The 24,319-nt window shown below is 41.2% G+C and overlaps 1 protein-coding gene across 1 annotated transcript; it reads left to right on the top strand.

The window, feature by feature from the left end:
- The first annotated feature begins 5,621 nt into the window (after positions 1–5,621).
- On the top strand, positions 5,622–8,153 carry LOC109904896 (olfactory receptor 10J1-like). Its single transcript, XM_020502007.2, has 2 exons — positions 5,622–5,725; positions 7,200–8,153. The coding sequence occupies exons 1-2, from the start codon at positions 5,707–5,709 to the stop codon at positions 8,150–8,152; spliced, it is 972 nt and encodes a 323-aa protein (XP_020357596.2). The 5' UTR covers positions 5,622–5,706; the 3' UTR covers position 8,153.
- Positions 8,154–24,319: the final 16,166 nt, after the last annotated feature.

Raw genomic sequence — 24,319 nt, 5'->3', positions numbered from 1 at the left:
TGTTTTCCTCGGAAGGCCCTGACTCATTCATACGTGTAATAATGTCTATGAGTTCGGAGGGAATCTGGGATAATAGATTTTCATCTATTGTCATTATGTCAATTACCCCCGAATCATTCATATGGTTAACTATATCTTGGAGCTCTGTAGGGATCCTGGCTAAGAGTGTTTCAATTGTCTCACTTTGGTCTATAGGGGGCGCCATCTGTCTAATTAAGGATGTGTGTGTGTGTGTGTGTGTGTTTACATGTGTGTTTTTTAACGGCGGTATTTGCTTGTTTTAGCCCTAATGTTTTTTAACATACGGGGTAGCTCGCTACGCCAGAATGACACATCCTGATTGTATTGATGCTCGAGTAGAATACACATGCGCCTCTGGAGTAGAGCCTTTCGTGATTTTAAACCCAGGGTAAACGCTTTGAAAAAACGTTCTTGGTCTATTTCAGAATCTGCTGTTTCCCCCACAGAATTGGCCGATTCAAGAAGGTTGGCAGCTTCACAGAACATCAAATCGTCTACCTCAGAAATGTCATTTAAATCTTTGACATCATCAGGTTTCGCTGGTGTCTTTGGAGCCTCCTCGGGGATGCTTGTCTGGGCATCCTCCGATGTTTGTGCGTTGTGTTCATAAGCCGGTGAGGAGTCTGAAATAAAAATAATACATACACAAATAGGTTATTAACCCTAAAATATGTTAAAAATGCCAAATACATTTCAGATATAAGCCTATATATTAACAATACATTAATTAAATACCTCGGCTTTTTTGACGAGGGCTGTTCTGAAGAAGCTCTGAAACCAGGGGCTGTTGTGTTTGTTCAACCTGTATTACAACATCTGCAGGTCCGGTAGATGGGGAGCCTGAAAAAACAAACAAACAAAAAAAACAGCATTAGGCCTTGTTTTAACATATTCCGGCATAAAAAAAATATATAAATATTAAAATAATAATATATATAAATAATAATATATAATTGATTCATACCTAGTCCTTGGAACGACGTCTCGTGAATATCGGCCAAGTAGAATTGTTCGGGTGAAGCGGAACTGTGGATCTGAGCACTAATTATCCTTTGGTGTTTAGAAATATGGGGGACAACGTTGTCCTGGCCAAGGGGAGTTGACCTGCCGTTTAAAGTCTCTGTTCGCTGCTTTTGTGTAAATACATCCTGGGAGTAGGGCAGAATTGTCTCGTAGTCATATGCTTCGCAGAAACCGTTCAGGCTCCATATGGCATCGTTTAACCTTCTAGGCTTTAGGTCCTCTGTAAACATATAAAATAACTTTTAATATAAGATGCCCACACTTTTTGTTTTTAAGGTATAAATATTTTTATGTATGGAATTCTTGGAGCTTACTTACGTTGACAATTCAGGGCAGGCGTTTGTTTGTAGGCACTTTGTTTCGGAGCCCCATGGGATGATTCGAGCTCAGTTATACCTCGGAGTATCTGCGTGAATGCTTCAGAATCTATAAAACATTCGACAATATTAAAGCTATAATCACTTTAGCTAATATTGCCTTGTTATACGGTAAGCATACTGATCCTAATGATTGTTTAATATTTCTATAACATCCCACGCTTTTCAAACAATTCCCCACAACAATCAAATCTAATAAAGATTTATTTCAAGAACTCACCTTGCGATAGATCCATTAGACTGTTTTCCCCGATTATCTTTTTTAACGCTTCAGTCCGATAACGATTCTTGGAGTTTCTGGAGGTGCTGTTTGCATCGGAACTAAAACGCTGCTAACATTGCCCATGGTTTCTAGCGCTTTTGTACCCTACGACCTAGAGAAAAACCCCTGAATGATTTTTTTACATAGCATTTGGGGTTTGTCGTTTTTTTCGGGCTATACCCCCGCCCATGGTATATTTGACACATTTCAAACACATGGTATTGGGTGTGTCTAAACATTAGGATCCTTTTGGAGCTTCTAAAATCTCCGGGGTGCTAGCACCTAGATGCATGGGGGTGTGTTGTTCTCGACATCGCTGGGATGAATGACTTTTTAGCCCACCTAAAAAAAATAGTTTTATGAAAGGCCTTTAAGATTAGGAGTCGTAAGACACAATATTATTGTTGGGGGGTAGGCATCTGTTTTGCAGGCTAGTGTAAACCTTGGTTTCAAACGACCCACCAGGCATGCATGGGTATTTTTTTAACAAACAACCCGCCCCCCTTTTTCTGTTTTTGAAACACACACACACACACACACACACACACACAGCCACTACAGAAAACTCCCTCACGCACATGCGCGCGCACATGGCTTTTTCCGCAAGATTTTTCTCAGGGACAGACTGCGCTAAGAGTGAACAAACGCGAGAGTTCATAACGTGGTGAGATTCTGATTTTAAAACCATTTATTTCATTCAAAATATTTAGTACATACATTTTATATCGTTACATTCTTAAGGTATTTTACGATGCCTTTCTTACAGATCCTGGGAGCTTATGCAACCAACCGCCATTGTCCGTGTCGAGTTCACCCTCAAAAGGCAAGGCTCTCTTGCTATGTCCATCAACACATGGTAAGTTTTCACTCCAGGGGTAGATCCGCCGTCGGGCCTTTTGGTCTTGACTCTGTCTCAAGGAAAGCCTCGCCCAGCGCTTTAACTGTTCCCCATTTTGGAAGAGAATGTCCAGCTTATTCATAAGTGTTATGAAAATTGGATAATCCACCCATTTAAAACTAAACACAGGAATAAAAAAGTTTACATGTTTGCGGGCTCTGGAAGCTACCGGAGAATTGACAGACTTTGTAGCATTAGCCTTATCATAAAGGTCACAGGCTAAAATTGTCACTTTGTTGTCAGGGCTATAGTCCATTGAAGCAATTCTTAGAGCCTTGAGATCACTGCGGCCGCAGACCTGTTCTTCCAACGCATATCCTGGCACATTTGTAACACTTAGGACCTGTTCAATTTTACAAAGAGCCAGCCTGATGTTTAGCCATTCTCTCATCCCCAGAGCCGGGGGAAAACTCCCAGGTTTTGCAGGATAAAGGGGTTTGGGTCCACGGTCTGTGAATATCTTTACCGTAGAATCCTCCGGGTGGAATATGTAAGACATGTGGCCCTCACTCGTACCCAAAAATCCTTTAAAACATTCTGGAGCTTCACACAGAACTTCTTCAAGGCTTTGGTCACTGGGTTCATGACAAGCCGAGCATAACATCCCTAAAATTGGCATAGGTGTCATTTTTGTTTAATATTCAGGGGGGTTATCATGTACAGTCTTAAACAGGTATTGTTCAGCGGCTTTATAAGGGGCCTTAACCAACCCAAACCGTGAGAAACAGTAACAGGTTGACCTGACACATGGTCACTTACTCAACCCAGGGCATGCACCCTTCTACATGACATAGGGTCATAAATCATTACATAGGGTCATAAATCAGGCTTGGGTCATCAATCATTAATGGCCTGTCAAAGGGACCCTTACTCACCCCATAGCCCCCACCTAACCAGGCTTGTCTATCAGGCTTGGGTCATCAATCATTAACGGCCTGTCAAATGGACCCTTACTCACCCCATAGCCCCCACCTAACCAGGCTTGCCTGACCAGAAGACATGCACACGTCATCACTACATAGGGTTCACATAGAGTTCACATAGGGTCATCAATCAAAATTTTGACCCGTGACATCTACTCTATTCTCTCTTTCACTATTATTTTACAATGTAGAAAATAGTAAAAATAAAGACAAAGCTTGAATGAGTAGTTGTTCTAAAGCTTTTGACTGGTAGTGTACATTTTCCCCGACACCCAAAAGTACTCATTACATTTTGAATGCTTAGCAGGACAGGAAAATGGTCCAATTCACACACTTATTTTTATTTATTTATTTTTATTTTACCTTTATTTAACCAGGTAGGCAAGTTGAGAACAAGTTCTCATTTACAATTGCGACCTGGCCAAGATAAAGCAAAGCAGTTCGACAGATAAAACGACACAGAGTTACACATGGAGTAAAAACAAACATACAGTCAATAATGCAGTATAAACAAGTCTATATACAATGTGAGCAAATGAGGTGAGAAGGGAGGTAAAGGCAAAAAAAGGCCATGATGGCAAAGTAAATACAATATAGCAAGTAAAATACTGGAATGGTAGTTTTGCAATGGAAGAATGTGCAAAGTAGAAATAAAAAATAATGGGGTGCAAAGGAGCAAAATAAATAAATAAATTAAAATTAAATACAGTTGGGAAAGAGGTAGTTGTTTGGGCTAAATTATAGGTGGGCTATGTACAGGTGCAGTAATCTGTGAGCTGCTCTGACAGTTGGTGCTTAAAGCTAGTGAGGGAGATAAGTGTTTCCAGTTTCAGAGATTTTTGTAGTTCGTTCCAGTCATTGGCAGCAGAGAACTGGAAGGAGAGGCGGCCAAAGAAAGAATTGGTTTTGGGGGTGACTAGAGAGATATACCTGCTGGAGCGTGTGCTACAGGTGGGAGATGCTATGGTGACCAGCGAGCTGAGATAAGGGGGGACTTTACCTAGCAGGGTCTTGTAGATGACATGGAGCCAGTGGGTTTGGCGACGAGTATGAAGCGAGGGCCAGCCAACGAGAGCGTACAGGTCGCAATGGTGGGTAGTATATGGGGCTTTGGTGATAAAACGGATTGCACTGTGATAGACTGCATCCAATTTGTTGAGTAGGGTATTGGAGGCTATTTTGTAAATGACATCGCCAAAGTCGAGGATTGGTAGGATGGTCAGTTTTACAAGGGTATGTTTGGCAGCATGAGTGAAGGATGCTTTGTTGCGAAATAGGAAGCCAATTCTAGATTTAACTTTGGATTGGAGATGTTTGATATGGGTCTGGAAGGAGAGTTTACAGTCTAACCAGACACCTAAGTATTTGTAGTTGTCCACGTATTCTAAGTCAGAGCCGTCCAGAGTAGTGATGTTGGACAGGCGGGTAGGTGCAGGTAGCGATCGGTTGAAGAGCATGCATTTAGTTTTACTTGTATTTAAGAGCAATTGGAGGCCACTTATCAAGAGAACATCCCTGGTCATCCCTACTGCCTCAGATCTGTCAGACTCACTAAACACACATGCTTCATTTGTAAAGTATGTTTGTGTATTTTGCCCCTTGATATCCACAAATAAAAAACACAAGGAAATGGTGCCGTCTGGTTTGCTTAATATAGGGAATTTGAAATGATTTACACTTTTACTTTTGATACTTTATATTTATATTTTTGCAATTACATTTCATTTTGATATTTAAGAATATTTAAAACCAAGTTCTTTAAGACTTTTTCTCAAGTAGTATTTTACTGGGTGACTTTATTTTTACTTGAGTCATTTTCTATTAAAGTATGTTTACTTTTACTCAAGTATGAGAATAGGGTACTTTTTCCACCACTGGCATAGATTATGTTCTCCTACTTAGTATATTTAATCACTGCATGAATACTATATAATTTCATATTAAATCACAGTGTATTGGACCACAGTGTATTGAAGGGTCTCTGTGTTCTGATTAAACCAATTATGAGCTTGTGTTGTAGGTCCCAATTATGAGCTTGTACCAGACAACACAATAAAAAGGTCCCAAAATGACTCCTGTGTTTTCTGTCTAATTAAAAAGCTTCCTGAAAAGGATTACAGAGGAAGAGTGGGTGAGGAGTTGTTATATAAATTCCCACATTACGCAGCTCTTCCTCAATCTCAGAGATGCGGGTCTGGTGAGATGACCAATACAATGGCAAGTAAGTGAGAACTCCAGTGCTTTCTATGACATGAATTTTTTTTGTGTTTTCTAATTTTCCAATTGGAAAAATCAAATGATACAGGAGCTGTTAAAGGAACAAGAAGAACGGCAGCCATAATTAACATCTTATATTTCTCTTCCAGGTGAACAACATTATGTTCCCAATATTTAAATAGGAATTTCTTACCATCTGATTAATGTCAAATATATTGTCAACGTTGGCTGGTGAATTGGAGGATGCTAACACTTTTCTGATTTCTTTAGAACGTCCTGTTAAATGTTTTAAAAATGCAATAACAAAATGTATAGCTCCAATTATTACCTTATTTGAGTCAATGTATTAACCCTAACATAATCCATTCAACCTTTGCAGATGTTCTTTCTCCCTTGTCCATTTGTTTTGTCTCTGTTTGTTAGATATTGTTATTTTATTCTCAGTTGTGTGAATCAATATTTTTTTCTAAGTGGGATGCTTTGGATGGCCCAAATCTGGCCTCAGCCAATTGAAATGTAAAATGGTTAAGGTAAGGGTTAGGGTTGGGTTTAGGTAAGGGTTTGTGTAATGGTCAGGGTTAGGTGTCAGGATTTAGGATAGGGTCGTCCCAAGGATCCCGCTTAGCATCTAGCAAGGCTCTATGATTACCTGTGGCAACTTTGGACAACCATGCCCTTGTCTGGATCAACCTTACTTTAGACCTAATGTGCTCAATGCTCATCACACTGTTGTTTGATGTTTGGTTTGGTTTGGCTTCTAATAGTGAATATTGATTTAAATGAACATCAACAGTGTAGCCTAGTGGTTCAAATACCTGGACCAGCAAAACAGTTCATCAACAACTGCTCCCTGTGTGCCAATTATGTTGATTAAGGCAGACCCCCCCCCCGCACATCTTTGAACCAGCGTGGTTGGGTTAAATGCGGAAGACACATTTTGGTTGAACGCACTAAGTTGTGCAAGTTGTGCAACTGTGAAACTGACTAGATATCCCCCTTCATTGTCAGCTGCTTCCATACAAATCTTTGCTTTCGAGTTTGCAGTGTTGTCTATTGGTGAAACGTCTTTACCTGAACAGTGAACAACTATCAAACTAACTCTTACTTCATACTTAACCTTAAAAGGCTTTTGTTTCCTTCTATTATGATGTAACTTCTGTATCACTTGGATTTCAAAAAGGTCCTACTATATGTGTGTGTCTGTTTGTGTGAGTGCGTGCATGCGTGCGCGTGTATGGTGTGTGTGTGCGTATGGTGTGTGTGTGTATGTGTGTGTGTGTGAAAATACTGCATGCAGATGATATACCTATTCATAATAAGGTCATAACAACTATATTGCTTAACAATGTATTCCTTGTAGTTACACTGTGCCCGACTATATGCTTTAAATGTAAATATAAACCAGTATGTGTTTTAGACAGTACTTCGTGGGTGCATGTTTTTACATGAAATCTCATTCTTCTCATAATGTTTTTCAGATGTTTCTCTACCACTGGAGTTCAACGTGAGCCTGTTTTCAGATTTCCTGATACATGGAGGGGAGCTGGGTCTCAAGGAGATCTACACAGACTTGGCCATCTTTCTTCTTGTGGTATACATTATGGTCCTCATCGGCAACGCCATGATCATCACTCTGGTGTTGCTCGACTCCAAACTTCACACACCAATGTATATTTTCCTCTGTAATCTGTCTCTCACAGATATAGTGATAACCACCAGCGTTTTACCTAAAATGATATCAGTGTGTTTGTGGAATGATGTGTCCATTTCATTTGCAGGTTGCTTCTTGCAGATGTATATCTATTTGACATTCCAAACTGCAGAGGGATTTCTCCTATGTGCTATGGCCTACGACCGCTATGTTGCTATCTGCAATCCTTTACGCTACAACAGCATCATGACAATCAAAGTATGTGTGATCCTGGCCTCAACAGCATGGGCTTTGGGGTTAATTCTTCCAGCATTGAATGTCATTCTTGCATCACAACTACCTTTCTGTAGTAATCAGATAATATATTGGTTTTGTGATTATCCTCCGATTGTTACATTGTCTTGTTTGGACACAACACTGTTGATAGATCTAGCCCTCGCATGTGCTTTATTTGTGATGTATGTTCCATTCACTGTCATAATTTGGTCATATTGTAATATCATCAAATCTGTTTGCAAAATTGCCACATCTGAAGGGCGGAAAAAAGCTTTCTCTACCTGCTCCTCTCATCTCATTGTTGTCCTTACCTTCTACATTGCTCATTCATGTGTCTACATCAGTGCTAAATCATATCATATTCATCCAAATGTTCTCATCCTTATATCTATTGTCAACTGTATTTTAACTCCTCTTGTGAACCCACTTGTTTACAGTTTCAGGAACAAACAGATCAAGGATTCTGTCCTGAAACTCTTGTTCTCCAATAAAGTTATTCCATAATGCACCATGTTTGGATTTTATTATTTAAAGGTCCAATACAGCCCTTTTTTTTTTTTAATTATCTCAAAATCAAATAATTTCTGAGTAACAATTAAGTACCTTACTGTGATTGTTTGCAATTTAAAAAAACTTGCTTGGACTGTCTGGGAGTGGTCTGAGTTGGAAGGGAAAACTGAAAACTAGCTGTTATTGGCAGAAAGGTTTGGAACTCTCTTTTTTTACTAAAAGGGCATTATCAATTTCACAGTATTATTCCAACCTCATAGTGTGGAAATATGTATACAACACAGGTAAATCAGGTTGTTGTCTGCACTGGGCCTTTAACAATAGATGAACAAGTTTTTACTTTTATACTTATTTTTTTCACCTTTGTTTAACTAGGCAATTCAGTTAAAAACAAATTCTTAATTACAATGACAACCTACTGGGGAACAGTCTGTTACCTGCCTTGTTCAGGGGCAGAACAACACATTTTTACCATGTCAGCTTAGGGATTCGATCCAGCAACGTTTTGGTTACTGGCCCAACACTCTAACCACTATGCTACCTGCTGCCCTTAAAAATTATACTCAAATTTGATTATGTTACTTTGAAATGGTAAAAGGTTACACTGTCTTTACACTCCGGGTTGATATTGACTGGAGCTTCCAGATTTGAATACTATCACACACATTTAAGTTCCATTGAGGTGTACAACTCCTTGCTGGAAACACAAGACTGTTTGCTGCATATCAGCATTTGCAGTGAACACTTAGCTAGCCGATGGAGTTTGTGAAGAGTTTGTTGAGCATCTATCCATGCATATAAACATTTTAGAGGATCAAAATGATGTGTTGGACATAATTAATCAGAAACTATTTGCCCCAGTCATAAGCCTACATAATGATGCAACATGGGAAGGGGAGCACAGAAGAGAGTAGTAGCTTTTATTATCCATTTTAGCTCTGCTCTCGTTTGCCATGAATTCCATGCATGTATTACCAATCAATGCATGCTTGGGAGTTAATAGGCCTACTGTTGTGTGAAACGCTGATTGGCTGGAATAATCCCAGGAAACCAACTATGTTTTGAACTAAGAGAGAGTCTGCAGTGAGAGGAGGTGTGTGAAGCCCCTGGGAACTGCAGGAGCGCCACAACATAGACAGGACAACAGAAACACAACACTTGGTCTCTAGATCAAGTCCACATGAGGACCTGTACATTGAGATAAACTAGTCATATTGTCAAGTCACTCTCAGGAGATTGCTATTTTATTCTGTGAATGCAGTCTTGTTAATGTAATTCTTTTTGTAAACTGTATTAAGCATCATTGTTTTGTGCACACTACACAGACGGTAAGTGTTACTGTATGGTGGACAGGCATGTCCAATCATTGGTGTTATTGGGCTAATTCAATACCAGATTCATCAATTCATCATTTGCATCAATAGCAATTCAAACTTGTTGATATTAAATGTAGTGTTTACAATAGAGATGAATGATTCATGTTTGTTTGACTTTGTTGTGTGTCTTTTCACAGAAACAGTCCAAATAATATCCAAATCTGGAGTGTTGACAGCATAGATGCCCTGAACACATCTTTCACAATGTAGAAAGTAAGTGTCTCATAACAAATAAGATTGCTATTTATGTCTTTCTCAAGCAAATGCTGATATTGTGCACCTTTGTAAAATGATCTTCCTTGACCGCTTGGTGACTCTTGCCTTCAAGCCAATGTGACTGACTTCCTCTTTGTTGGGGGTGAGAGAGGGCTGAATGTCTTCTACCCAGAGCTGGCCATCTTCCTATTGGTGGTCTACCTGATGATCCTGATTGGAAAGCTCCTCACACTTACCCTGGTGGCGACAGACCCCAAGTTGCAGTCAGCCATGTACATTTTCGTAATTAACCTTGCCCTCACAGACACTGTGATATCAACCAGTGCTTTCGCTAAGATGATAGCAGTGTGTTTGTGGAATGACATCGCCATCTCTCAGTGTGTTTCATCCAGTTGAATGTGTCTTTTGAAACCATAGAGAGGGAGCTGCTGTTTGTCATAGTCTATAAGCACTACGTCGCCAGCTGCATTATCACTAAGAGAATGGGGTCTATCGGCTACAGCAGCATTATCACTAAGAGAATGGGGTCTATCGGCTACAGCAGCATTATCACTAAGAGAATGGGGTCTATAGGCTACAACTACATTATCACTAAGAGAATGGGGTATATCGGCTACAGCAGCATTATCAATAAGAGAATGGGGTCTATCGGCTACAGCTGCATTATCACTAAGAGAATGGGGTCTATCGGCTACAGCAGCATTATGACTAAGGAATGTGGTATATCGGCTACAGCTGCATTATCACTAAGAGAATGGGGTCTGTTGGCTACAGCAGCATGATCATTAAGAGAATGGGTCTATCGACTACAGCTGCATTATCACTAAGAGAATGTGGTCTATCAGCTAGAGCAGCATTATCACTAAGAGAATGGGGTCTATTGGCTACAGCAGCATTATCACTAAGATAATGGGGTCTATTGGCTACAGCATCACTAAGAGAATGGGGTCTAACGGCTACACCTGCATTATCACTAAGAGAATGTGGTCTATCTGATACAGCTGCATTATCACTAAGAGAATGTGATCTATCGGCTACAGCTGCATTATCACTAAGAGAATGTGGTCTATCGGCTACAGCAGCATTATCACTAAGAGAATGTGATCTATTGGCTACAGCAGCATTATCACTAAGAGAATGTGATCTATCGGCTACAGCAGCATTATCACTAAGAGAATGTGATCTATCGGCTACAGCAGCATTATCACTAAGAGAATGTGATCTATTGGCTACAGCAGCATTATCACTAAGAGAATGTGATCTATCGGCTACAGCAGCATTATCACTAAGAGAATGTGATCTATCGGCTACAGCAGCATTATCACTAAGAGAATGTGGTCTATCGGTTACAGCAGCATTACTACTAAGAGAATGTGGTCTATCGGCTACAGCAGCATTATCACTAAGAGAATGTGGTCTATCGGCTACAGCAGCATTATCACTAAGAGAATGTGATCTATCGGCTACAGCAGCATTATCACTAAGAGAATGTGGTCTATCGGCTACAGCAGCATTATCACTAAGAGAATGTGATCTATCGGCTACAGCAGCATTATCACTAAGAGAATGTGATCTATCGGCTACAGCAGCATTATCACTAAGAGAATGTGATCTTTTGGCTACAGCAGCATTATCACTAAGATAATGTGATCTATCGGCTACAGCAGCATTATCACTAAGAGAATGTGATCTATCGGCTACAGCAGCATTATCACTAAGAGAATGTGATCTATCGGCTACAGCAGCATTATCACTAAGAGAATGTGGTCTATCGGCTACAGCAGCATTATCACTAAGAGAATGTGGTCTATCGGCTACAGCAGCATTATCACTAAGAGAATGTGGTCTATCGGCTACAGCAGCATTATCACTAAGATAATGTGGTCTATCGGTTACACACCTCCTCTCTCCCTCTACTCTGATTCTTCAGGTTCACTGGGTCTTACACACCTCTCTCCCTCTACTCTGCTGCTTCAGGTTCACTGGGTCTTACACACCTCCTCTCTCCCTCTACTCTGATTATTCAGGTTCACTGGGTCTTACACACCTCCTCTCTCCCTCTACTCTGATTCTTCAGGTTTACTGGGTCTTACACACCTCCTCTCTCCCTCTACTCTGCTGCTTCAGGTTCACTGGGTCTTACACACCTCCTCTCTCCCTCTACTCTGCTGCTTCAGGTTCACTGGGTCTTACACACCTCCTCTCTCCCTCTACTCTGCTGCTTCAGGTTCACTGGGTCTTACACACCTCCTCTCTCCCTCTACTCTGCTGCTTCAGGTTCACTGGGTCTTACACACCTCTCTCCCTCTACTCTGCTTCTTCAGGTTCACTGGGTCTTACACACCTCCTCTCTCCCTCTACTCTGCTGCTTCAGGTTCACTGGGTCTTACACACCTCCTCTCTCCCTCTACTCTGCTGCTTCAGGTTCACTGGGTCTTACACACCTCCTCTCTCCCTCTACTCTGCTTCTTCAGGTTCACTGGGTCTTACACACCTCTCTCCCTCTACTCTGCTTCTTCAGGTTCACTGGGTCTTACACACCTCCTCTCTCCCTCTACTCTGCTGCTTCAGGTTCACTGGGTCTTACACACCTCCTCTCTCCCTCTACTCTGCTGCTTCAGGTTCACTGGGTCTTACACACCTCCTCTCTCCCTCTACTCTGCTTCTTCAGGTTCACTGGGTCTTACAAACCTCTCTCCCTCTACTCTGCTTCTTCAGGTTCACTGGGTCTTACACACCTCCTCTCTCCCTCTACTCTGCTTCTTCAGGTTCACTGGGTCTTACACACCTCTCTCCCTCTACTCTGCTTCTTCAGGTTCACTGGGTCTTACACACCTCCTCTCTCCCTCTACTCTGCTTCTTCAGGTTCACTGGGTCTTACACACCTCCTCTCTCCCTCTACTCTGCTTCTTCAGGTTCACTGGGTCTTACACACCTCCTCTCTCCCTCTACTCTGCTGCTTCAGGTTCACTGGGTCTTACACACCTCCTCTCTCCCTCTACTCTGCTTCTTCAGGTTCACTAGGTCTTACCTGAACGGTGTTATTCCAGTCTGTGAGTGTGACTGGACATATGTGCATGGGATGCGTGAACACAGAGTGAGTTGTTATTGTTGTTTAGCTTGGCTTTGTATGTCACTGCGTAGCTATTACAATGTTATATGCTGGTGTTGTTATTTGTATAGGCTACTATTACCTTTAGTGTAATGCTTGCTATTTATGTTCCCCATTTGTACAGACTCCCTGTATGGTATTTGGTAAGATGTTTACATTAACTCTGCTCTTGGTATTATTGTACTATTATGTCATTCCTGGTTATTAGATACTGTTCTTACCTATTGTGCTGTTGCAGTTCTGTTCCATTTTTATTCTCTGTTGTAGCTCCTTTGATATGCCTACATTAATCCTGCTCTACCCATTGCATGACGTGTATATTCATTATCTCTCAGTTTCTGTGTCTTTACAGAACCATACATAATAATGGCTGGAATGGAGCAATAGGAATGGCATCAAACACCTGGAAACCATGTTGATGTATTTGATACCATTCCACCTATTCCGCTCCAGTCATTACCACGATCCCGTCCTCCCCAATGAAGGTGCCACCAACCTCCTGTGATACATACCTATGTTCATCTTCTCCTGTGTGTGATTAAAGTTCCTGTGTGTGTTAACACTCAGGCTCCCCTCTAACCGGGAGCTTTGTCAGTGAGGCACAAACCAGTAAAATACGTAGAGCCAGGTCACTCTCTTTAATATGTAATAATGATCCGAAGAGCTATCTGTCAAGATGCTACTCTAAACCAGTCATGAAACCATTCAACTCACCATTTGCATGTTGAATTAAAAAAAACACTCATTGCAATTGGACTGTAAGTGTGTGTTGATATAACAAAACACTTAACATGGCATTTTTTATTTTTTTATTTAACCTTTATTTAAAGAGGCAAGTCAGTTAAGAACAAATTCTTAGTTACAATGGCAGCCTACACCAGCCAAACGCTGGGCCAATTGTGCGCCGCCCTATGGGACTCCCAATCACAGCCGGTTGTGATACAGCCTGGATTAGAACCAGGGTGTCTGTAGTAGCACTGAGCTGCAGTGCCTTAGACCGCTGCGCCACACAGGATCATTAACTAAACTTTTTCTTGAGCGGATGGTCAGGTGGCAGGAACATACTGTACTTACAAATAAATTGCAAACTGACAGCAAGAAGCCCAGACAGATATATTGTTAAAAACATAATCATTTTAAACCTTGCTTACATTTGTATATGATCATGTATCTCTTTATTATGCGTGGGAATAGTTGGGACTAGATTTCTTAAATAAAAATCATGGCCAACAACGAAAATAAGAACACTTTTATTTTATTTTTTTTGCTCAGAAAACTCGGGAGGCCAAATAAAACTATCCCCGTGCCAAATTCCGCCCACGGGCCGCAAGTTGGGGAACCATGGCATATACATTCCTAAATATGTACTTTGTGAATTTACCATTTTCAACTGTGCATTGTTCAGCAAAAGAGAGAAACTATAGCCTACCTGGAATAACATTCAAGCAGAGAATTCAACCCAGTGAAGATCGAATTGCAGGTTACAGGTTATATGCCAAATTATCATTTGAATGACAAAGTTGCAAGCATGGATAGCGGTAGACTGCTCTTGTGCTATGACAAAGATGATAGTAAGCATGCCATGAATACCGAGGTAAAGACAGATTCAGGTTGGAAATTCGACGGATATTTGCCTGTAGTTTTCCTTACTTCCACCAACAGCAGATTGGGACCGTCAACATGGTGACAAATCAAATTTGTAAAATGTCAATAGCTCTTTAACCATTAATCCTAAAACTTTCAAAACTGGTTGTTCATCTCACACATTTTTACATACATTTTTCAAACATTCAAATTTCAATAGCTCCTTGGTCATGTGACCTACTGACTTCAAACAAGGTTCAGAATGTCCACATAGTGGGCCTAGACATTGCACACCCTTTAGCTTGTCCATTTTCATCTCAAGCAATTTCACATGAATTTTCAATGTTTTTCAATGTTTCTAATTTCAGTAGCTCCTTGGTCATGTGACCTACTGACTTCAAACACAGTTCAGAATGTACACTCAGTGGGCCTACACATTGCACACCCTTAGTCTGCCCATTTTCATCTCACACGTTTTTACATGAATTTGCTTGCTCTTCCCCCCTGAAGGAAATTGTCACTCACACACCTATTCACTAGGGCCTTCTCCCTGGGGCCTTCCTGACCTCCAGGCAGGCCCCCATTGACCTGGCGACCTCTGAGTCCTGGCCTCTAGACCTAAAATCCCTGCCCGCCTGCCTGCCCTTTCTCTGGGCCTGAGAGTATATAGCTTACTCCCTGGAGCTACATACCTCCAGGCCTCCACACCTACTCTCCCTACCTGGTCAACACCCCTCTCCTTTGGCCTTAGAGTATAGCTTACTCCCTGAAATTACTAATATGCCTATAGTCCTGCTGTCAGGATCCACGTGCACCTGGTAACCCGTAACAGGCTCTGTACATGTGGTAATTCGAAACAGGCGTTGGGCATCTTTTAACCCGAAGCAGGCTCTGTGCTTGGATCGAGGGCTGACTTTCAATAGATCGCAGCGAGTGAGCTGCTCTGCGACATACGAAACCCTGACCCAGAATCAGGTCGTCTACGAGTGATTTAGCACCAGGTCCCCCACAAACATCCGGTGTGCATCAGGAGAGGGGCAGCAACTCATCCAGCCACACCCCAACCCAGTCACGAACGGCCCTACTCTCCTGCCAAAAGAGGAAGGCTATCCCGGGCCAACTGAAGATATGGTATTTTTACATTTAGGGGGGGTTATGATTTATCATTCACCTCCTGTGTTGTGGGCACCGTCAGTCTGCCACTGCTTCGCATAATTACCTGCATCTTCATCTCCTCCGTGTTTCATTTCAAAGACTCCACTTACACTCTTTAGCAAGATAATCAATCATGTCCCTGTTATTAAAAACGTAGCATGCAAATACATAGTCTGACTCTCTTCTTGTTTTTGTTTTAGTTTCCCAATGATCTACGTTCCGCTAGTGCCTCCGTAAGCCTGAGCCCAGAGTGCCATTTCTGGCTTTTCTGCATTGGCCTGCACTCTGCTCTCAGGTTCCTGGTGGCAGTGGCATATTTTAACTTCTATATATAAGGGCCTCTTCTCCAGGAGGTACTTGAGAAAACTAACGAGACCATAGGCCTACACATCAGGGGTACTCTGGAGAGAGCAACATTTAGTTGTTGGAACAGTAAACAAAAGGGTTAGGAACCACTGCCCTGCAACATACTATGCTGCTCATTTACATGGATTAATTTGCTGCATGATATACAATTAGGATTTTGAAAAAATGACAGAATTCCTGTTTCTTGCTGTTATAAATAGGGCCCTGAGTTTTTCCGGATACATGGCCCGACCAGGAAAAACTATGGACCCTAGTTATAAACCATAAAACCTGTATCAGTGACTGTTATGACTAATACAGTTGTACAGTATGCTTTCAGCTTTTATACCCTTCTTTGTCCCATAGTTGTCCATAAGGAGGGTTCATCCTGTTCATTGCCAGTTATCCACCTGGTGTTAACTTCTCGGCTGAGTCTTCAGCCCTGTACTTGACCAGGAAATGTAGAAAGTGAATGAAAGACAGAAATGTAAAGTGAAGATAGTTGTTCATTCAACTGAATGACGAAGTGAACTAGCTCTAAAATTGCAGGTTGTGCTCATTTGGTGGTATGATGCAGTTTCCTGGTGAAGCAGACAGTATAGTAAAGGTCCTCTGTTAGTAGAGGGGCTTTTGTTAACTTAATTGTCTCCAATGTCGACAAAGTTGACACTAGAGCCCTCTAGAGTAAAAACCAATTGCTGCAGCCTAATGAAACTGCATTGTCAAGTGCAGTTCAAAGACGTGGTAGATTCTCAAATGTTTTTTCTCGACTCCTCGCGTCTTCTCTTCCATCCACGCCTCATCTCCTTTTGAAAAAAGTCAAAGGTAAACGAGGAGAGGAGATAATATGGAAACAAATGCACTTGTATGAAATGAAACTCTCCTTCTCCACTAGCACATCATTTGCAAATGACATTTACAGGGGTGGAATTCAAAAATTATTTAGCTAGTGTTGTGTAACATTTTACAGGTAAAACGGTAAGAAGTGTATCATTTTAACATGTTTGTTTCTTCTTTGAGAAAACAACAGCTGATTCAAGGGGGGTGTGGCGGATTTCAAAACACTTTGCACTACACATGAGTATCCTCGACTGTAGGAGGCAATTGAGGAGAGGAGAGGAGCAAACTCTTCCCGTTCACCTATTAACGAATCGACACTCTTAAACATGGTGACTACCTATCAATTTGCGGGTCATGGAGGAGAGGAGGACGGAGGAGTCGAAGAGAGACGACAGACTTTTACCTAATTGAGAAGCTCCCTGTTTCCTTTCCTTACACTCACACTGATGCAGACTACTGCCAATCTATTGTAATTAGCAATGTCAATCGTTTTAGCTATAAAAAAAAAACAATCTTATTTATAGAATCTCTCATTTTCAGTTTCTTACTATATTGTTGATGGACTTGGACAACTGTTATTCTGTGTTAGGACTCTAGGAGAAAGAGCAGCATTTTTATCCCAACCAGATCAGTGGTACAGGGCGTTACTGAGGGCCTGTTGAGTCAGACTTGGAAGAAGCCCCTGGCTGTGTTCACCCTGTCAGGACCTGGGCCTCTGTCCTGGAGGAACAGCTGTTTCCTGACTCAGTCTGGGGCTGTGACCAACACACCCCTCCACACCACACACAATTCAATGGGAGTGTAGAGTGTCATGTTCACCAAACGTGCACACACACACATTGTAGCAAGCACAAAGACATTAACCTTGCTCGCACTTGGCTTGCACTCTTACACTGACACATATTTATGGCATATAGAATAACATTCCACTCCTTGATATTTCCAAAGAGATTGTCCTTTCTGCCATCTTCAAATATGAACATTTTATCATTAATGAGCTCGAGGTGAACAGATGAGGTGATCCTGTTTGATAACCCTCACAGCTATCCCCCAATGCAAATACTACACCTCATAACTAACTTAATTTTCAAACTTAATACATACTGCAATTCCAAACACGATTTTAAGCATCAAAATACAAAAACTTGCCTGCTAACAGCTAAATGTTTGTTTTTGATTCTAATTATATTTTTTCTAGGATCCACATGTGTCATGGAAAATATGAATGTTAATTCCAACAAACAATAAGCAACTCTGCTGAAATCCAGTTTCATTGCGCACTCTTGGTCGTCACTAGTTACCACAGCCACGAAGTCGTAATTATACTATTCTCTGCTTAAAATATGATTTTAAACCTAACCCTGACATTAACCACACTGATAACCGTATGTCTAACCCTAACCTTAAATTAAGACTCAAAACACATTTATCTTTTAATTAATTTTTACGCTGTAGCCAATATTATTTTGTGGCTGTGCTAACTAGTGGACTATGGCAATTACATGTCGTGCAAGGAGTGGAATGTTAGCTAAAAAGACTGGTACCCATAAGGGCTGCTGGATATCGTTTGGAGATGACACGCCTCATACAGAAGCATTAGGCTGCCACTACTGTATGTCATACATGTTTTATGGGCAATTGCCATTGGATAATAGTTTGATATGGAGCTTGTAATCGTTTTTCATGATAACCTACTGTGGCCATCTTAGGGTAGGACCAGTAAATCATGTTGCTTGAGACACAGTGATCTGCAATATAAATAGTATTTGTGGAAGGATGTGGCAGAAACTGTTTTTACAGCAGCTGCAATGTGTTACGTGATGTCTCAACTCGACAGTTTCTCAGAGGGCTTAATTAAGCAGGTTCATTGTGTTCCTCATCAAGTAATACTAGCTAAATTAAATGTTTTAATTCTTCAAGTTATAAAGTAGGAAATTACAATCGCATAGTACAATCACACTGTAGTTGAGTCTAGCAAAAACCAAGCAATGAGGTCAAAGGAATTGTCTGTAGAGCTTCAAGACAGGATTTTGTCGCGGCACAGATCTGGGGAAGGGTACCAAAACATGTCAAATCAAATCAAATTGTATTGGTTACATAGCAGATGTTAATGCGAGAGTAGCGAAATGCTTGTGTTTCTACTTCCGACAGTGCAGTAATATCTAACAAGTAATCTAACAATTCCCCAACATCTACCTAATACAAACAAATCTGAAGCGGTGAATGAGACTATGTACATTTAAATATATGGATTAGCGATGGCCGAGTGGCATAGGCAAGGTGCAATAGATGGTATAAAATACAGTATATAAGTAATGAAAGATATGTAAACATTATTCAAGTGGCATTATTTAAAGTGGCATTGTTTAAAGTGACTAGTGATCCCTTTATTAAAGTGGCCAGTGATTGGGTCTCAATGTAGGCAGCAGCCTTCTGAGTTAGTGATGGCTGTTTAGCAGTCTGATGGCCTTGAGGTAGAAGCTGTTTTTCAGTCTCTCGGTCCCAGCTTTGATGCACCTGTACTAACCTGGCCTTCTGGATGGTAGCGTGGTGAACAGTGGGAAAAATCAAGGGGTCTGAATACTTTCCGAAAGCACTATATATTTATTAGCTCACCTTAACTGACAGCTCTATGAAACGCCCATGTCAAGCAACTTGGATCCAGCGGATCCTCGACTTCGGCGATGTCATCTACAAAATGGCTTCCAACACTCTACTCAGCAAACTGGAGTCTATCACAGTGCCATCCGTTTTGTCACTAAAGCACCTTATACCACCCACCACTGCGACTTGTATGCTCTAGTCGGCTGGCCCTCGCTACATATTCGTCGCCAGACCCACTGGCTCCAGGTCATCTACAAGTCTATGCTAGGTAAAGCTCCGCCTTATCTCAGCTCACTGGTCACGATGGCAACACCCATCCGTAGCACGCGCTCCAGCAGGTGTATCTCACTGATCATCCCTAAAGCCAACACCTCATTTGGCCGCCTTTCGTTCCAGTACTCTGCTGCCTGTGACTGGAACGAATTGCAAAAATCGCTGAAGTTGGAGACTTTTATCTCCCTCACCAACTTCAAACATCAGCTATCTGAGCAGCTAACTGATCGCTGCAGCTGTACATAGTCTATTGGTAAATAGCCCACCCTTTTCACCTACCTCATCCCCATACTGTTTTTATTTATTTACTTTTCTGCTCTTCTGCACACCAATATCTCTACCTGTACATGACCATCTGATCTTTTATCACTCCAGTGTTAATCTGCAAAATTGTAATTATTTGCCTACCTCCTCATGCCTTTTGCACACATTGTATATAGACCCCCCTTTGTTTTCTACTGTGTTATTGACTTGTTAATTGTTTACTCCATGTGTAACTCTTTGTTGTATGCTCACACTGCTATGCTTTATCTTGGCCAGGTCGCAGTTGCAAATGAGAACTTGTTCTCAACTAGCCTACCTGGTTAAATAAAGGTGTTCTCAACTAGCCTACCTGGTTAAATAAAGGTGAAAAAAATAATAATAAATAAAAACAGTGTTGCGATAAAATCCTCTCAAGTAAATTTGGTGATACACAAAGCAACTCAAACATCCTTTTTTAAATTTGAGCCTACAGCTTGGCATGTATCTTGTGATGCGGTTCACAGCAGAACTGACGGATGTGTTGACTTGACAACTGCGTCAGGGTTTTGAACAACCCTTCCCCCCTTTTGACTGGCGGACGACCTAGCTAGCCAGTAACTCGCTAACATCAGACACAGATGACGACCTGGCTAGCCACTATAGCTAACATCAGACACAGATGACGACCTGGCTAGCCACTATAGCTAACATCAGACACAGATGACGACCTGGCTAGCCACTATAGCTAACATCAGACACAGATGAAGACCTGGCTAGCCACTATAGCTAACATCAGACACAGATGACGACCTGGCTAGCCACTATAGCTAACATCAGACAAAGATGACGACCTGGCTAGCCACTATAGCTAACATCAGACACAGATGACGACCTGGCTAGCCACTATAGCTAACATCAGACACAGATGAAGACCTGGCTAGCCACTATAGCTAACATCAGACACAGATTAAGACCTGGCTAGCGAGTAACTAGCTAACATCAAACACAGATTAAATGGGAAACATATAAGTATCTTTGCCATAGATGAATAGGTCAAACTTTTAATTATATTTGCTGACATTCTACAGTCACATTTTGGCACCAGTAGACTAGTTATCTAGCTATATAAACCACGCCCCTCTGCAAACACACCTTCTCCGATGCTGGTTACAAGGGGGTCACTTTTTAAATTAGGTAACAGAATATCATGTTACCATTGGTGTATTACAATGAGAGGTAAGGTGATGTCACCTTGTTCCCTTAATAAGGAATCCAAGTGTTTGACATGGGGGAGGGGGCCAGTAACTTTATGATCATACTTTGGTGATCACACTTTGAACTGGTTTCCTTCAAACATCATCCAATTTCTTGACAAAGATTATTTAATAAGCATTAGATACAAAATCCTATTTTGCTTTTACATTTTTTGTTAAAGTGTTAGTCTCCTGGCTTTCCTAACCTCTACAGGCTACACTTTTTTCACCCTCTTCGAGGATTGTGTGGTGTTCTCCAACATGGCCTTCCACCTAACAGCCTTCTGGGACTTTAAGAGCAGAGAGATGGTGGTCATCTCCCAGAGGAGTGCAAATACTTGGGACTGGGCAACAGAGGGTCAGGTGAAAGGGGTTCAACCACTCAGGACACACCTAGCAGAGATGACACTGTCACTGAGGAGGAGGAGCAGGAAGAGAGCACCTTCTCCCATGTATTTACATGATGGTGGATGTCATAACTGTAAATAATACTTTTATTTATCTGGACTGCAACCTATAATTCAATCCCACTGTACCAACATGTTGATAATGGTGATATTTAACATACTATATGATAAATGACACACTTAGAGTGCTCTATGATCTGGGACAGTGGGGCCACTTCGACTTGATCACCTTGACTTATGAGTATGTCCATATGTAGTCATGCTCACATGTCTATTACTTGTCACTTGTGAAATTTCAGAGATTTTATTTTTATGCCTCTCCTGTGAAGTAGTGACATGGGATATACACCTAGCTTTTTGAAATGGGTCACAAATGCTGACTGTTGCCAATGATGTGATCTGAAGAGTGTCTTCAGATCTTTGTAGAAAAGAGTTTTACCTGCAACTGTGGACAAATGCAAATATGATATTGTATACTGAACAAAATATAAACACAACATGCAACAATTTCAAAGAGTTTACTGAGTTACAGTTCATATAAGGAAATCAGTCAATTGAAATAAATTCATTAGGCCCTAATCTATGGATTTCACATGACTGGGCAGGGGCGCAGCCGTGGGTTGGTCTGGGAGGGCATAGGCCCACCAACTGGAGAGCCAGGCCCAGCCAATGAGAATACATTTTTCCCCACAGAAGGACTTTATTACTGACAGAAATAATCCTCCGTTTCTTCAGCTGTCCAGGTGGCTGGTCTCAGACGATCCCGCAGGTGAAGAAGCCGGACGTGGAGGTCCTGGGTTGGCGTGGTTACACGTGGTCTACTGTTGTGAGGCCATTTGGAAGTACTGCCAAATTCTCTAAAATGACATTGGAGGCGGCTTATGGTAGGGAAATTAATATTAAATTATATGGCAACAGCTCTGGTGGATATTTCTGCTGTCAGCATGGCAATTGCACACTCCCTCAACTTCAGATATCTGTGGCATTGTGTCGTGTGACAAAACTGCACATTTTGGAGTGGCCTTTTACTGTCCCCAGCACAAGATGCACCTGTGTAATGATCATTCTGTTTAATCAGCTCCTTGATATACCACACCTGTCAAGTGGATAGATTATCTTGGCAAAGGAGAAATTCTCACTAACAGGGATAGAAACAAATTTGTTCACAACATTTGAGAGAAATAAGCTTTTTGTGGATATGGAACCTTTCTGGGATCTTTTATTTCAGCTCATGTTGCATTTATATTTTTGTTCAGTATATATTCTCAGGCAGAGAGAGACATCTTAACCTCTAGTGACACCCTGTCCCGTGAACGGGACCGTTGTCATCATCTGACACTAATTTTCATAACGCAACGGACATAAATCTTCCTAGAAAATCTTCCTATTCATGAAAATCACAAGTGAAATATATTGGAACACAGCTTAGCCTTTTGTTAATCACCCTGTCATCTCAGATTTTTTAAATATGCTTTACAGCCAAAGCTAGACAAGCGTTTGTGTAAATTTATCGATAGCCTAGCATAGCATTATGGCTTGCTAGCAGCAGGCAACCTTTTCACGAAAATCAGAAAAGCAATCAAATTAAATCGTTTACCTTTGAACTTCGGATGTTTTCACTCACGAGACTCCCAGGTAGATAGCCAAAGTTCATTCTTTCCCAAAATATTATTTTTGTAGGCGAAATAGCTCTGTTTGTTCTTCACGTTTGGCTGAGAAATCGACCGAAAATGCCGAAAAATATTCCAAATTAGCTCCATAATATCAACAGAAACATGGCAAACGTTGTTTATAATCAATCCTCAAGGTGTTTTTCAAATATCTATATTCGATAATATATCAACCGGGACAATTGGTTTCTCAGTAGAAGCGATTGGAATAATGGCTACCTCTGTATTTTACGCAATAATTTCTCTGGGAGCATCAGGTGACCACTTTCGCAATGAAGCCGCCTACAGGTATTTTTCAACATAAATGGTAAAACTACCTCAATGCTGTAGACACGTTGGGGAATACGTAGAAAGTGTAATCTGGTTGATATGGCATTCACAGCTCAATAGGGACGCATCGGAACGCAGGGCTTTCAAAAGATGAGTCACTTCCGGATTGGATTTTTCTCAGGCTTTCGCCTGTAACATCAGTTCTGTTATACTCACAGACAATATTTTTACAGTTTTGGAGACTTTAGAGTGTTTTCTATCCTAAGCTGTCAATTATATGCATATTCTAGCATCTTGTCCTGACAAAATATCACGTTTAATTTGGGAATGTTATTTTTCCAAAAATGAAAATACTGCCCCCTAGTACCAACAGGTTTTAAATGTAATAATAGCCTAATAGTGAAATTTTTGCCTAAACATTTAGCTTTATTAAACAATTATTTCGGAAATGTTGAGTTCCACCATTACATGCTTTGTGTGTGAGTGAGTCAGTCAGTCAGTGAGGTCCACAACCTAAATTAAGGAAGTTACAAATAAATGTTCTTCCTCATTTGTAGAGAGAGAGTGAGAGAGAGAGAGAGAGAGAGAGAGAGAGAGAGAGAGAGAGAGAGAGAGAGAGAGAGAGAGAGAGAGAGAGACTAGTAGATTGGGGTGTTGTATACAGTAACAATATATACTGTACTAAAACAGTAAGGAGATCTATCTGTATGTCCCTCTACTGTTCTCACACAAAGAGTTGTCTGTGTATCCAGCACCCAGAGCAGAGGCCTTATTTCACTGTCAAATGAGTCCAGTGGCCTGAAGTATGGGAGA

Source organism: Oncorhynchus kisutch, linkage group LG15 (assembly GCF_002021735.2).
Source record: "Oncorhynchus kisutch isolate 150728-3 linkage group LG15, Okis_V2, whole genome shotgun sequence".
Taxonomy (NCBI): Eukaryota; Metazoa; Chordata; class Actinopteri; order Salmoniformes; family Salmonidae; genus Oncorhynchus; species Oncorhynchus kisutch.
Note: the sequence above shows the minus strand (reverse complement) of the source record. Positions and strands in the feature narration are given on the sequence as shown.